The following is a 14879-nucleotide window of genomic DNA, read 5'->3' as shown; positions in this document are numbered from 1 at the left end:
TCATTACAAAATAATAGGAGTGTAGAAGGGAAAAAAAGATCTTCTTGACTATAGTCATCCACTTTCTTGATAGAGATCAGTTTAATGAACTTTTAGTAAGCTCCAACAATGTCTCAGACACTGTATGTAGGTCACTGGAATATAAAGGTGAGTATAATGCAGGCAGCTTACGAGTTGAGAGAGAACACAACAGAGTAAACAGAAAACCAGAAAACCGGTCCCAGGCGCTCAGTGCGCAGCGAACAGAGGCACTGAAAGAAGACTCAGCCCAGAGTGGGAACTGGGGGAGACAGGAATGCCTCAGCTGAACGCTTACGGAGTTCATCCAATGAAAAGACTTACATTCAACAGTCAAAGAAATTTTAAATTCCGTTTTATAAACTGACATGTAATAAAGAGAAATACTTCCTCTGTCACTCCTGGCTACATGAAATACTCACAAAATCTTGAGAAAGTTGTTTAACAACTCTGTGCTTATTTTTCTCACGTAAAAAAGGAATGTATACTCAGTGTTTTCCCATGTGGTCACATGAGGTATATGGACACATTTTTAGGAATCCATGAGTTCTAAGAGAATGAAACATTATTTTCTTATTTCCTTCATCCTCCAGGGCCGGAGTCAATGGACAGATTCTTAGGTTTCTATATTGAGTCAACTCACCCCAGTATTCTTGCCTGGGAAATCCTACAGACAGAGGAGCCTGGCGAGCTATAGACTTATGGGGGTCACAAAAGAATCGGACATGACTTAGAGACTAAACAACAACAAACAATTGAGTTCTGAGAGAAATGCACTCACAATCTTAAAGATTACTTCCCACTCTAAAAAACTGTGAGTCTCAATCAGTAAAGAACCTAATACAGATACCTTTTCTTAATCATAAAGACTGTTCGTGACTTAAAACAGTTTACTATTTAAAATTCCATAGGGCTCCTCCATGAAATTGGTAAAATACAAGAAAAATGATACATTCTAATCTTATAGCTGTATAGGAAATAAAATAGTCCCTCTTTTAAAGACTCTACATTTTCTGTTAATGCCATGTTACAGTCTGATGACAGCTATTAAATGCCTGACTCTTAAAACATACCAAAAGCTTTCAGCTTTGTTGTCAATGAAAATCTTTGACTCTGCATAGGATTTTCTTGGTACAGTCTGTCAAATAACCTTGGTCTTTTTCAGGTTTTGAGCCCACCAGTCATACCAACTCTAAACGCAAAGAATGAGCAATCACACAGCTTCTAGAAGTTAAAAGTACAAGCAACATCTGTTAACAGAACTGTATACACTGTACCTAAAAGCTATCACATACAACACAGGGAACACATCTAACATTTTTAATAACTATGAATGGAGTATAACCTTTAAAATTTGTGAATCACTACACTGTACAGCTGTCACTTATATGATATTGCACATCAAGTATACTTCAGTTGAAAAAAAAGCTATCACATCTATAGTGACCTAAATGGGAAGGAAATCCGAAAAGAGGGGGAATATAGGCATACATATAGCTGATTCACTTTGCTGTACAGCAGAAGCCAATGCAACATTGTAAAGCGACTATACTCCAATGAAGATAAATTTAAAAAACAAAGCTATCATGGAAACATATATACTGAAAGCTAAGTAAAATATGTCATTTCACTTTGAGTAATCCTGCATGCAAGTTAGGCCTGGCATTATACAGGTAAGTAACAGAATGACTTAGCAACAACTTTACTCACCAATTATAGCTGAAGGCTTAAGTATATTTACTGCCTCTTCAAAAGTATCAGGTAGGCTCTCTGGAGCTGAGTGAGCAAATGGTTCCTGATGATTTTCTACTTTAGCTTTCCGCCCCTGAATTTTTAAATAAAATAATTTTTTAGTAAATGTTTATTGAGGATTATTTGAAAAGACATCATTATAAGTCACATATTGTTACTACAGGAATAATGTTTCATTTTTATTTACATTTCTCTTCAACTCATTATCTTCCAATTCTTTCTTCATATTGCCCCAAAACCCAAAAATAAAACATGCATCAAATTCCATTATTACCAAAATTTCTAATCCCTTTCAAAAACTCATTTACTCTGTGAAGTCTTCCTAAATCCAACAGGGCACAAAGGCATACAATTCCTTATGTGGGCTAGATGCATTTTAGAGCTTAGAATTTCATATTTCACAAATGTCTTATGATAATATATTACAAGTGCTAGTTTCTCAATCGTGTCTGACTCTGCAATCCCATAGACTGTAGCCCACCAACCTCCTCTGTCCATGGATTCTCCAGGCAAGAATACTAGAGCGTGTAATTTATCACAAACACCCTCTCAGTGGGCACTCCACAACTGAACAGAAGCTATGAATAGTCACATCAAGTACAAAAGGTGAAAATTAGAAATATCATCTTTGGTCTTGCTACTAAAGTTAATACATAATTTCAGGTCTGTCAGATTTATTACCAAAGGAATTTCAGGAAAAACTCAGGGATTTCAGAATTTCAGATAGATATTATAGACTTATGCTACCAAGAGTTCAGAAACAAGAGGAAAGGGAATTCTGGTTTAAGATAGCTGAATGAAATAATATGCTTTCCTCACCAAATCCCAGGTCAAAACCCATTAAAAATAAACTCCTTAGTAGTGTCACAAGTGTGGGAGATATACCACTGACACGTTAGAACACTGATGAATTTCTCAGTCGTTTAAAGCAAACAAAAACATGTTGAATGCAAAAACCAACCAGGTGGCAAATCCATATCCTTATTTCGGCAAAAGAGAAGACCTCCCCAGCAAAGGTGATTTTTAATATCAGAGTTCCAGACAAGCCCCAGGTGAGGACCAGCAGGGGCCCAGAAAAGCAAAACTCCATCATCACTTGGCTGGGGAATTAACTAAAAGACTGAAATACAGCCTCAATAGATCCAGGTTCTCAGGACAGTGGCTTCACATGCTTGCTCCCAAGAAGACCACATTTCTTCCATGAGGGCTTCAGTCAGAAACTCTCAAAGTCTCAAAAAAGAGGGTAGTGTTTTGGGTCACAAGAAGAGATACAAAGCCTAAAACTCATGCTAAAGGAAAAACATACCCTGACCTCACAGATGCACATACATTCACCCTAGACTTGATTACTGCAAACACGGTAAAGAATCAAAACATTTATGAAAACAAACATCACAAACAGAAGCACCAGACTCATGTGTACAAGCAAAAATATATATACTCTCCAATGGTCTTCCAGGTACAAGGTCTCAATAATCCTTGTATCTGTCATACAAGTAAATATGGCAGTTATAGCTCTGGGAGGAGGCACAGTTGAATGACTAACAGCATAGGATTCACAGTCAGGCTACTTGGGTGGAATCCCACCTCCATGACTTACAAGCTTGGAAAAATGACCTGACCTTTATAAACCTCTTCCCTCATTTGTAAAATTTGAAAAAATTTTTGATAAGATCAAATGAGATTGGAAAAAAAAAAAAGGTTAAATCAGTTAATCACAATGTGTGGTACATTTTTTAAATACTTAAAAAATTATTTAAAATTTAAACATTCAAGATTTTTCATTCATATTTTTAATTTCATTTTTTGTACTAACAGAATACTGATACTAACTAAGAAAAGATTTCAGGAACTAGAGCAAAGTAACGATACAAGCTTGCTCCAAAGATATAAATGACAAGTAGTTTATATATATCAATAAACACCACAAAAATATAACAGCATTGCGTACTGCATAAGCTCAGCTATGAAAGAGTTTACCTATTCTTTGATGTGTTACACAGTATAAGATACAAGGCATTTCTTAAGCTACTAGATATGGCAATCAATGATAGGAAGGTGGGCAGGAACAAAGGATACCAAGTTGACCTGGGATAAACCTATCATCCATCATTTCACCTTAGGAATACATGCCTTTTCTAGGGAAAAGGTCCATAGATTTCTATCAGATTGCTACAAGAGACTGTGATCTCCAAAGAGTTAAAGGATTTCTGTTCAAATTATCAGATGTCCTGCTAACAATTTAATTAGGAACTTCTGACTTCCCATTAAAAGCCAATAGGTTTAGAAGAGTCAGGAGTCAGAAAACAAAGCAAGAAAGAATAACTCTGGTGCCAACATAGACATTATGATTTGAATATGAAAAGAGAACTCTAAAAATATCACTATAACAACATACTTTTGCTTCTCCAAGTTTGAGAATACCTTACCTTAAATAATAAACCAAACTTGTCAACCATCCAAATTTTCTTCCGTGCCTCTTCTTCTGAGAGGCCATTTTCAACCATAGCCATAACTATCAGATTTGCAATTCCAAGAGCAGCCTGTCCAACAAAACAGAAATTTCAAAAACAAAGATTAGAGTGTGATGCGATATTATAAGTTACTTTATATATGAGAATTATATGGTATGAGAAATACTGGGTTTATTCTTCCCTTATGAAGCACACAAAACTTGATTCTTTGTGATATTCTTTCCAAAGATTTTAAATTACCTATTTCATAACAGAGATCTTGAATTTATGCCCTCTATTTCAACAAAATTAGAAGTTCATTATGCCCCATTTTCCAGTCTAAAGCAGAGTGCTGGTTTTCAGTCTTAAAAGCTCATAGAAACTTACCTCTCCTGCTCCAAGAAATAAGATTCTGTGATCTGAGACCGGCTTCCCAATGACTCTCTGTGCTGCAAGCAGACCTGCCAGAGCAACCGCAGCCGTCCCTGCGAGAAAAGTAAAGCATGGTGCAGTGAGAAACAGCACACTACAAAAAAGGTTTTAAGGAGGAATAGAAAACCTAAGTGTTTGTTTTTTGCTTTACCTTGAATATCATCATTGAAGGTACAGTATTTTTCTCGGTATTTTCTCAAGAACCTGAATGCATTATGATTTCCAAAGTCTTCAAACTGAATAAGTGTGTTCTGTCCATATCTAAAAAACAGCAAAGCCTGTTACGGTTGTGATGAAATAACACTCTTAAACATTTTAAAAATAATATACTAAGTTAGTTCACTTAAGGCCACACTAACAATTTTTGGAGTGTCTGAAAGACTAGACTCAACATATAGAAAAATCTATTATTCATTCAGAAAAATTTATGGGATGGTTAAAACAAATGTAGCACCATGATGGACCGAAGGGATACTAATCTGTACAAACTATTTCCAAGTGCCAAAGAAAGACTGCATAGTCCATGCAGTTGCAAAGAGTTGGACACGACTGAGTTACTTTCACTTTTCACTTTCAGGAGGGTGCCCAGCACATATATGCACAAATAACTTCCTAAAAAGGAAGAGATTTCTGTCTCTGAGTTTCAAAAAGTATGTATTTGATACGTGAATTTTCATTACATTCACAGTTAAACAGCAATACAGTAAAATATATATTAAATAAGCAGTTTTTAAAAAAACTGCTGTATGAGTTCACTGGCTTTCAAAAAAAGCTATCAGTCATCTTGGTGAGATGAAGTATGGGGAGGCATGAAAGGAGGTGGCACTTTATTTGGGTCCCAAAAGAACAACAGAAAGTAAAGTGGTAGGAAGAAATACAATTTGGCTGTCCCTGAATTTTCAAATCTGGCTACATATTTCAGGGTTTATATGAAAGTATAAGGGAGAAGTTGGTTAAGGGAGGTTGGAGCCAGATAAGGGAGAATTCTGAAAGAAAATCTGGGGAGGGGACTTTTTTCTGTGTCTGATGTAGAATCACTGAAGGCTTAAGAAGGGAAAAATTCATCTAAGACTCCCTGGAGGAAGGGTAAAGCTGCCAGTGAGGCACAGCACATATCAAATGCACAGAGAGATGAGAAAGAAGGGAAAATAATCAGCAAGGTACTGAGGCATGAAGACAAGAAGAGGTGAAGCAGAAGCCACAGGAAGCGAAAGGGATAATTATGAGACATCAGAATGAACAAGCAGAACTTGATGAGGACCACACCTGGGAAGAGGGAAAAGCTGTTGAAATGCCAAGGCAGCCTGGATGACTAAAAAGGGGAAGGGGAAGAGGTGGCAATGTCTGGGATGGTAAAAAGTTTAGTTTTAGATATGGCAACAACTTTGACTCTGAAAAGGAGTTAATTTTTACGATCATCCATGGATCATTAATTTTAGATCATAATCTAAAAGGTAGGGCAGGGAAGCTTCCCAGGCAGTCCAGTGTTTAAGATTTCATGCTTCCACTGCAAGCGGCACAGGTCTGAGCCCTGGCTGGAGAACTAAGATCCTGTATGCCACCAGGGGCGGCCAGGAAAAAAAAAAAAAAAGGTGGCACAGGGCTAGATGATAAAAAGTTTGGACTTTACCCTTGTTCAGTTCAGTCGCTCAGTCGTGTCTGACTCTTTGCGACCCCATGAATCGCAGCATGCCAGGCCTCCCTGTTCATCACCATCTCAGCCAGGAAAAAAAAAAAAAAGTGGCACAGGACTAGATGATAAAAAGTTTGGACTTTACCCTTGAGCAATAGGAAATTAAGCAAAAGAATAACATAACAAACAGTATGTTTTTAAAAGACTAATCTGGTGGTAAGGTGGAGGGGAAACAGAGAGGAGAGAAGCTGGAGGAAGATTCTGAAGAGTCCAAAAGAGACATGAGGACCTGCAAAGAGGCTGTGACAATGGAAAAGAAAAGATGTATTTCTGAGGCTTGTACGGGGTAGTACCAACTGGATGTGAGGACCAAATGACACTATATGGGGTTGACAGAAGAGAAGAAAGAGTCAAAGATTAGACCAAGATCAGAGGTTTGGGGAGGAGGGTGCATGCTACTACCATTAACAGAGGCTAGATTTATTAAAGATAGGCCAACAGGTAAAGCGTCTATCTGCAGTGCGGGAGTCCGGGTTCAATCCCTGAGTAGGGAAGATCAACTGGAGAAGGAAACAGTAATCCACTCTGGTACTCTTGCCTGGAAAAGCCCATGGACAGAGGAGCCTGGTAGGCTACAGTCTATGGGGTTGCAAAGAGTGGACATGACTGAGCAACTTCACTTTCACTTTCAGGCAATTTAGAAAGGGAAGGAGATAGCAACAAAACCTCCAGAGGGAAGATTCCAGCTATTGGAAATGCAAGCCTCAGAGGAAGGTGGGACTACAGAGATAGGTTTTCATGGGCTGAGAGTCACAAGCATAAAAGCTCAGGCTTCATGACTCAAAAGAGAAAAGAACTATATACTCACCCACATTTAACAGAAGAGAACAAGACAAAAATCAGTGGAGATGACAAAGGAAACAAATACGGCTGGAGAAAGACTAAGTCAGGAGAGTCTTTTAGTTCAAGAGAAGAGAGAATGTCAAGGATGTGGCGGTGGAAAACCTGGTCAGATGCTGCAGACAGGTGGAGAGAGAAGACCAAAATTTAAAATATGAAAGCTGCACAAGAATTTCACTGGAATGGTGAAGTGAGCCTGGATGCTGAGGGTTGAAAGAACTGCACAGTGAAGGTATTACTTAGGAGCAGTGAGTGCAGACTTCAAGATTTCAGTGTGCTCAGGATGCCAGATAACTGAGGAAAGCAAAGCAGAGAGCATTACCGCGTATCAGCACCGGGCAGGAAAGAACCAAAGTTCTCAAACGTTTAATCTCCTCTATCTTCGCAAGAAATAAAGGAAAACAAAATAGTGGTTCTTTTTTTTTTTTTAAGATGCTTTCATATACTCAAACTTTAGAAAAAAATACCTGTCAGTAATGGCCTTCATAAACTCATCAATTAGGTCATCATAACGCTGTGATCGATCTCTTTTCTGATATAAACCCATATAAAAAGGATCCTTTAAGAGGGCCTATAAAACAGAACAAACATAAATGTGAAAGTTTTTTTTACATAACCAATTGAAACATATTCGTAAAACAGAAACTGTAAAGTATAAAAAAATTATAAAAACTATATTGCTCTTCTTCAAAAAAATTTTTAATAGTATTAATCTATTGTTATTCATATAGATATTAAAAGAAGTTTAAGACAAAGGCTAACATCTAATCACAGAATTTTCTCTTATCTTTAAAAGAGGGATGCAATAAAGCTGTGGGACAAGGATCAGAGAGGGAAAGTAACTTTACTCACTGGATTATCAGTTCCTACGTCAATACACACAGGCAGACATCTATCAGGCCGTATTCCCGCACAAGCTGTATACAAACAAAGTTTTCCTACTGGAATTCCCATTCCGTAGACACCCAGATCTCCAAGACCTAGAATTCTCTCTCCATCAGTCACCACGACAGCCTTAATCACAAAAAAAATACCAATTAAAAGTTGTCCAAAATGGAGCACTAAACAAAAGCATTTTTAAAAAAGACTCTCTTCATCACAAAATAGCACGTATTCTATTATTCCATTCACATGAATACGTAAATCTACAGAGAAAGAAAGTACATTAGTGGTTGTCTAGGGCTGGGGGAAGGGAATGGCCACTAATGGGTACAGGGCTTTTCTGGCGGGTGGGGATGAGGGAGCTGTGATGAAAGTCTTCTAAGTTATGATGGCTGCACAACTCCAAATATACTACAAATTGCTGAATTTACATTTTAAGCTGGTGAACTGCACTGTCTGTGCATCATATCTCAGAAAAGCTACTAAGATAAAAAATAAATTAAAAAAAAAAACATTTTCTTCACATATTTTCACTCTCACTTTAAAAAATAAAATCGTTTAACTAACTTTCAAAATAAACCACCCAAGAATACTTAAAATTCTAGGATTTCTAGATGTAAAAAGGAGAATTAACTAGATTTGATTTCCCTGTCTTTGGTTTAGGAGTAGAATGCTTCTGACTAGAAAGTGTTAAGTGTTAGTTGCTCAGTCATGTCCGACTCTTTGCAACCCCATGGACTATAGCCCACCAGGCTCCTCTGTCCTTGGAATTCTCCAGGCAAGAATCTGGAGTGGTTTGCCATGTCCTTCTCCAGGGAAAGAACCTGGACCTCCTGCATTGCAGGCAGATTCTTTATTGTCTGAGTCACCAGAGAAGCCCCCTGACTAGAGGATCAACTTAATATGTTCACAATGACTAAACAGGGGAGGGAGGAACAAACTTCTGATAAGGATTAATCCTAAGAGAAAAATAAATAAGTGAAGTCGCTCAGTTGTGTCTGACTCTTTGCGACTCTACGGGCTGTAGCCCACCAGGCTTCTCTGTCCATGGGATTCTCCAGGCAAGAATACTGGAGTGGGTTGCCATTTGGAATTTAGAAATCACATGCTATTCCAAACAACAACTGAAGCCAAACAAGAAAAACCTCAGCAATGGAGAAAAAACTCTAAAATAAAAAATATACCTACAAAGTTTTAAGATGATACTATGAACTTAATGATCTGACCGAATTTTTCTAGGCTCTTTGAACAAATGATAATTCAAAGATTATTTTGGTGAGGAAGACACGCAACAAAGGCAAGCAAGATTACTGCCTATAATAAACACGAAAGCCTACCAAAAGATCTTAAACAAGTCTTTAGTCTTTGTTTTGTGAAAGACAGCCAGATTGATTAAGGATCTAAATCTACCTTGGATTTATAAGAAGACATAATGAATCCTCCTCATCACCCACCAGAATAGAAGTTTTTAGGGTATTTTAATGTATTTTCTTTACCTAGAACAATATTAATTGAACGCAGGAGGTACCAGTGGTACTGAAGTGAGCAGGCTCACCTTACTCACTCCAACTGCTTTCCCACGGCAAACTCTATACCCCTTTTGTAAAGACCATCATGATTTTCTCAGAGCACTAAATCTGCATGTATGTAAGTATAAAGTAAAACAGAGCAACAATGAAAAAAACTGTTCTTGGAAATTGAGAGGTAACTTACATAGAAAGAAAAAACATTGTGAAAGGAAGGTTGTGCTATTAGTACCTTAACATGATTTTCTGGCCAGTTATCCACAATTGATCTAACATGACCTCTGTCTGAGATTGAAATAAATAATCCCCTGCAACAGAACAAAAACACCTTTGCATTTCACGACAGTTTTTTTTTTTCTAAGTTTTTGTTCATAATTGGAATATTTAGATATTTTAATAAAAACAACAAGACACAGTGTAGTTTCCAAGCAGATTTAGCTAAGTGACACTGGTTTATTTTCAAATATTTTCAGCTACTTGAAGCTGTAATTGCATTGCTCACACAGTAGCTGCAACAAAGATCCTTATTAAATGATGCAATCATTTTACCCAAGAAGAAATGTATCCATATCTCCTGCTCAAATAAACTCAATATACCTCCATAAAATATCTCCAAAAATCAATATAAAGACATCCCATCAGTGCACCAGAACATGAAACCACTAAGTAAACTACTGTTAAAAGTCACTGGAAGTTTGAAATCTGAAGAAGCAGGAAGGGAGAGAAGAAAACTACAGTAATTTCAAATAAAAAAAATACATCCTTGAAGCATTAGGAAAAAGGAAAAAGTTATTCTAAATACAGTATATTGTTATCCAATTGAGATAATTAATCCAGGTTTCAAAAAAGGAAGAGAGAAGGGAAAGAAGAGAGAGAAAGAAACATAGGTTCTGGACAAGAGGGCAAGTAGAGATGAGGGCCAATAAGTTCTTATATTTAACTTTCTCATTGATATCTTTTTAAAAAAATTTTGTTTTATTGAAGTATAGCTGATTCACAATATTGTGTTAATTTCTGCTGTACATCAGTGATTCAGGTATATAAATATATATATATACACACACATTCTTTTTGATATTGTTTTCCATCATGGCTTATCACAAAACACTAAATATAGTTCCCTTGGTGACATAGTAGGACCTTGTTTATCCATTCTTCTCATTGACATCTTAACTCTGGCATTACTATCCTAGCTCAAAGCAGTTTAAACAGTTTCTCAACCATAGCTGCCTAGTACAGTAGAATCATCTGATGAGCTTTTTAAAAATGCCAGGGTTCTACCCCAAAGATTCTGATTTAACTGGCCTGGAGTTAACCAACCAAGACTTACCAACCATCTCCTATGTAAAAAAAAAAAAAGAAAAAACCCACTGTCACTACATAAATGATACACAGTATCTGCCCTCATCCAAAAGCTCTTTATATTTCATGTGAGTTCTTAATTCTGGTGCACAACAAAGGAGCTTTAATGAAACAGCAGTACCTGGGCCCAACTCTACCTAAAGGAATCAGAACCTCTGTGTGTACGGTGGAGGGGAGCAGGGCATCAGGATCCTTTTGTTTTCCCTTTATCTTTTAGTCTGAACTGAGAAATACTACTTCTCTAAGTGAAAATGAAACTATAAAAGAGCTGAACAGCTGGGCCATATCACAGAAATGCTTAGACACATTAACTGATAGCACAGAACAGACAGTGTTCTCAAAAGTGTCTTCCGGGGAATACCTGCAACACCATCACCGACAGTGTTCATTACAATCCGGACCTCCAGACCTTTCTCTGTTTCATCAGAATCTTAGGAATAGGAAGGAGAGGAAAAGTTGGCAAGGATCAACACTTGAAGTAGGTCCCACAGATGTTCCCATATGCACGTTAAAGTTTGAGAGCCACTAGACTAGATGAGAAGGGACTGAGGACAAATGCTGTCACGCGGTGTCTGGATTTCTACATTTGTATCAGTATGTAAGCAGGACATTGGAAAGATATAAGGATGGTGGGAAACGACTACAGGTTAGAGGAACAAGACAAGAAAAGTCAAATTAAGTAAAAATAGCACTTATAAGTTTATAAAGAATATCACATCAGTTTCCTCATCTGACCTTCTCAGCAGCTCTTTGAAAGGTACTGGAATCCCTATTTTATGATAAATGGATTCAGAGGGATAAAGTAACTTACTTACTCAAAGGCTTGAGCCAACGCTCACCCCAGCATCCTTTCCACTTAAAATATTTGAAGGTGCTTGAACTATGTGAAATTAAAATTTGTGTAAGATCATAAAAATGAACAAGCAATAGAAATAAAGCTGATAAAAAATGAGATTTACTCTCTTAGTCAGCCAGACTGTCAAAAAGTTTTACGATTATTCTGCAGAATACGTTACCAAAATGGAGAATACTTTTTTTTCGGTTCAAAAATGCACAATTCCTCTAACAATCAAAACTTAAAGAAGATTAGGAATGAATGATGCTATTTCCACAAAATAAAGAATATGACACATTAGATTTTTATGAATCCCTTTCTGCCCAAATTAAGTTTTTGTGAGGAAGGGAACTGTGTTTGGATAAGACTGCAACACAAAAAATAGAAATGTAATTGGTGCTGTGATTTTTTTTTCCTATATAATAGTAATTTGCAAAAACATTTTTAAAATAAGCCTTACTTAGGTCTTCTAAAGATGTGTCCATACTGGGAGCAGGCAAGACCAACTGTTGGTGTATATACAATCGGCATTAGAGTTTCAATATCATCTTGCAGTATTCTGTAAAACAATTTCTCATTTCTTTCTTGTATTCCCATTATATAGATGTATCTGAAATTGAGCACAGTAAATAATGTCTACATCAGCCAGCATTAAACATTTTAGCCTTTGAAATGAAATCTAAACATGTATAATTGAGGATCCCCTTCCCCTGGAAAACAAAACCCTATATATCCTTATGTAATACCCAGGACTAAAAACTAAAAATGCACTTAAATGGTAGATGATGATGATGATGAAAAGAATCAGAAGCAACAGCTAACATTTACTGAGCCCTTACTGTGAGTCAGGCTCTGAACCAGGCACTGGAAATGTAAAAATTACCATGAGGCCCCCACCCTTAGGGGCTTCCCTTATAATTCAGCCAGTAAAGAATCTGCCTGCAATGCAGGAGACCTGGGTTCAATCCCTGGGTTGGGAAGATTCCCCTTGAGAAGGATATGGCAACCCACTCCAGTATTCCTGCCTGGAGAATCCCAGGGACAGAGGAGCCTGGTGGGCTACAGTCTAAGGGATGGCAGAGTCAGCCACGACTGAGGGACTAAACCACCACTTCACCCTTAAGGAGCTAATCTTCAAGATGATTGACATGTAAACAAGAAAACAAAATAAAGTGGCATTCATTCAAATATTCACTAAATACTAAATATGTGCCAGGCACGATTGTAAACTCCAGAGATGTAAGAAGTGCCCCTGTTCTCATGGAGTTTATAATCCAGGAAACTTAGAAGCATTTTAACTCTATTACAGTGCACAGAAGTAGCATGAAGGAGGCAATGGTTAAGTCATATGAACCTATAAATAACAGCTTTTAAAGAATAAAGTTTAGAAAACAGGGAGATGTTGGGCTGAAAAATCAGTTACCACCTTGAATTAAATATAAAGTAGACTCGTTTTTTCCCCTCATTTGTTCCTCCTCCTGCTACCATCTGGTCAAATGGGAATCCATCTGGAGTCCATTCCTGAATTCCTCCTCTCCCACCCTCCCCCACCCCAAACTAATAAATCCACAGGCCCTACAAAGACTATCTGCTAAATACCTTTCACAGAGTTGTTTCGTCCCTTTCTAACAAGTCTCTATACACACAACTTTGTTCCCCTGCTCCAATCTGTTCTCGTAAAAACATACCTCTGATCAGTTCTCTTCTCCTTGAATGGCTTTCAAACACCAGTTTATTAGCCTTAAGCTCTTAAAACAGTTAAGTAGACTTCCCTGACTACTTTCCAGCCTCGTCTTTGTTTGTACTGAACTTGCTTTAGTTTCTCAAACGCACCAGAACTCTCACCTTGGCACGACGACGCACCTGCTGCCTGGAACACCCTCTGCCCAGGCAGAGTCCTCTTTACTCATGCTCTCCAAATGCAGCTGAGATGGCGCACTCTCTGCGGTCTTTTCTGTCATTCCCATCCCCCACCACACATATATACATTTTAGATTTTCCGATTTTCAGGTCCCGTAACACCCTACTCCCTCTGTGACCCTCACGCAACTTTTTGACTTTCTCTCCCCTCTGTGATGAGTGAGAGACTATACACACACATGTACATATGTACATACGTACGTATATGCGCTTTCCCAGTGGCTTGGATGGTAAAGATTCCAGCAATGTAGGAGACTGGGGTTGGGAAGATTCCTCTGGAGAAGGAATGGCTACCCAGGATTCTTGCCTAGATAATCCTATGAACAGAGGAGCCTGGTGGGCTACAGTCCATGAGGTCACACAAAGAATTGGACATGACTGAGTGACTAAGCACAGCACACACGTGTGTATGTATGTATATGTGTGTAGTATCTCACTCATCACTCTCACTCACTCACTCATTTGACATTACGCCCCATAATGTCAAAGAAACCAGTCTCACTTGTCACCAATATCCAATAATCCCCTATGCTTTACAAACCAAATGAATATTTTAGTCCTGTAGTCAGACTGATCCTTTTACCCAAAATACCCTGCCCTTCTTTCTCATTTTGCCTGCTCCCTGTAACACACCGTTTCAAATTCAACTAAAGCATCACTTCCTCCAGGAAGTGCTTTCCCAGGCTGCAGAAGGCACCCCTCCTCATGCTTTCAGGATGGACTCTGCACGCCCCTCTTCCTCGCCGTCCTGCACACTGCAGCACAGCTATGACAGTCACAGCGTAACTCTCCACGGATGAGCTCCTAGAGGGCAGGCCGTGAGTTACCAGGGTGGCCATACATTCCAGTTTGCCTGGGACAGCTCCATTTACCTCTTTTTCACTCCCCAAAGTGTCCTGGACTGGATGATATATTATATGGCCACCCTATCTATTACTCCCTTTATATCCTCAGTGGCTAGCAACAGCACAAAAAGTAGGTGATCAATAGAAGCTGAACAGAATGGGTGTCTCTGCTTCTACCATTCAATTCAAACCTTAAAGCTCTGTGATTTTAACTATAAAAAACTGATTCCTGCTGAGTTTTACTACAGTGAAAATAAGGGAATTATTCACTGAAATGAAGGAAATATAATCATTATAAAATGAATCAACTAAAATACAAGT

At 38.1% G+C, this 14879-nt stretch overlaps 1 protein-coding gene across 1 annotated transcript in view; it reads right to left on the bottom strand.

Annotated features, from left to right (window-relative positions):
* Window positions 1–14879, bottom strand: part of ME2 (malic enzyme 2) — a 54685-nt gene that overhangs the window by 22097 nt on the left and 17709 nt on the right. The window contains exons 4-11 of the mRNA XM_018039546.1: window positions 12254–12403; window positions 9829–9904; window positions 8041–8202; window positions 7656–7759; window positions 4807–4916; window positions 4611–4708; window positions 4200–4313; window positions 1729–1843 (exon numbers count right to left, since the gene is read on the bottom strand). Of these exons, the coding sequence (XP_017895035.1) occupies window positions 1729–1843; window positions 4200–4313; window positions 4611–4708; window positions 4807–4916; window positions 7656–7759; window positions 8041–8202; window positions 9829–9904; window positions 12254–12403 (929 nt within the window). The remainder of the gene's footprint in view (window positions 1–1728; window positions 1844–4199; window positions 4314–4610; window positions 4709–4806; window positions 4917–7655; window positions 7760–8040; window positions 8203–9828; window positions 9905–12253; window positions 12404–14879) is intronic.

The sequence above is a fragment of the Capra hircus genome, chromosome 24, assembly GCF_001704415.2.
Source record: "Capra hircus breed San Clemente chromosome 24, ASM170441v1, whole genome shotgun sequence".
NCBI classification, from domain to species: domain Eukaryota; kingdom Metazoa; phylum Chordata; class Mammalia; order Artiodactyla; family Bovidae; genus Capra; species Capra hircus.
The sequence above is the reverse complement of the archived record's forward strand: the minus strand, read 5'-3'. Positions and strand labels throughout refer to the sequence as shown.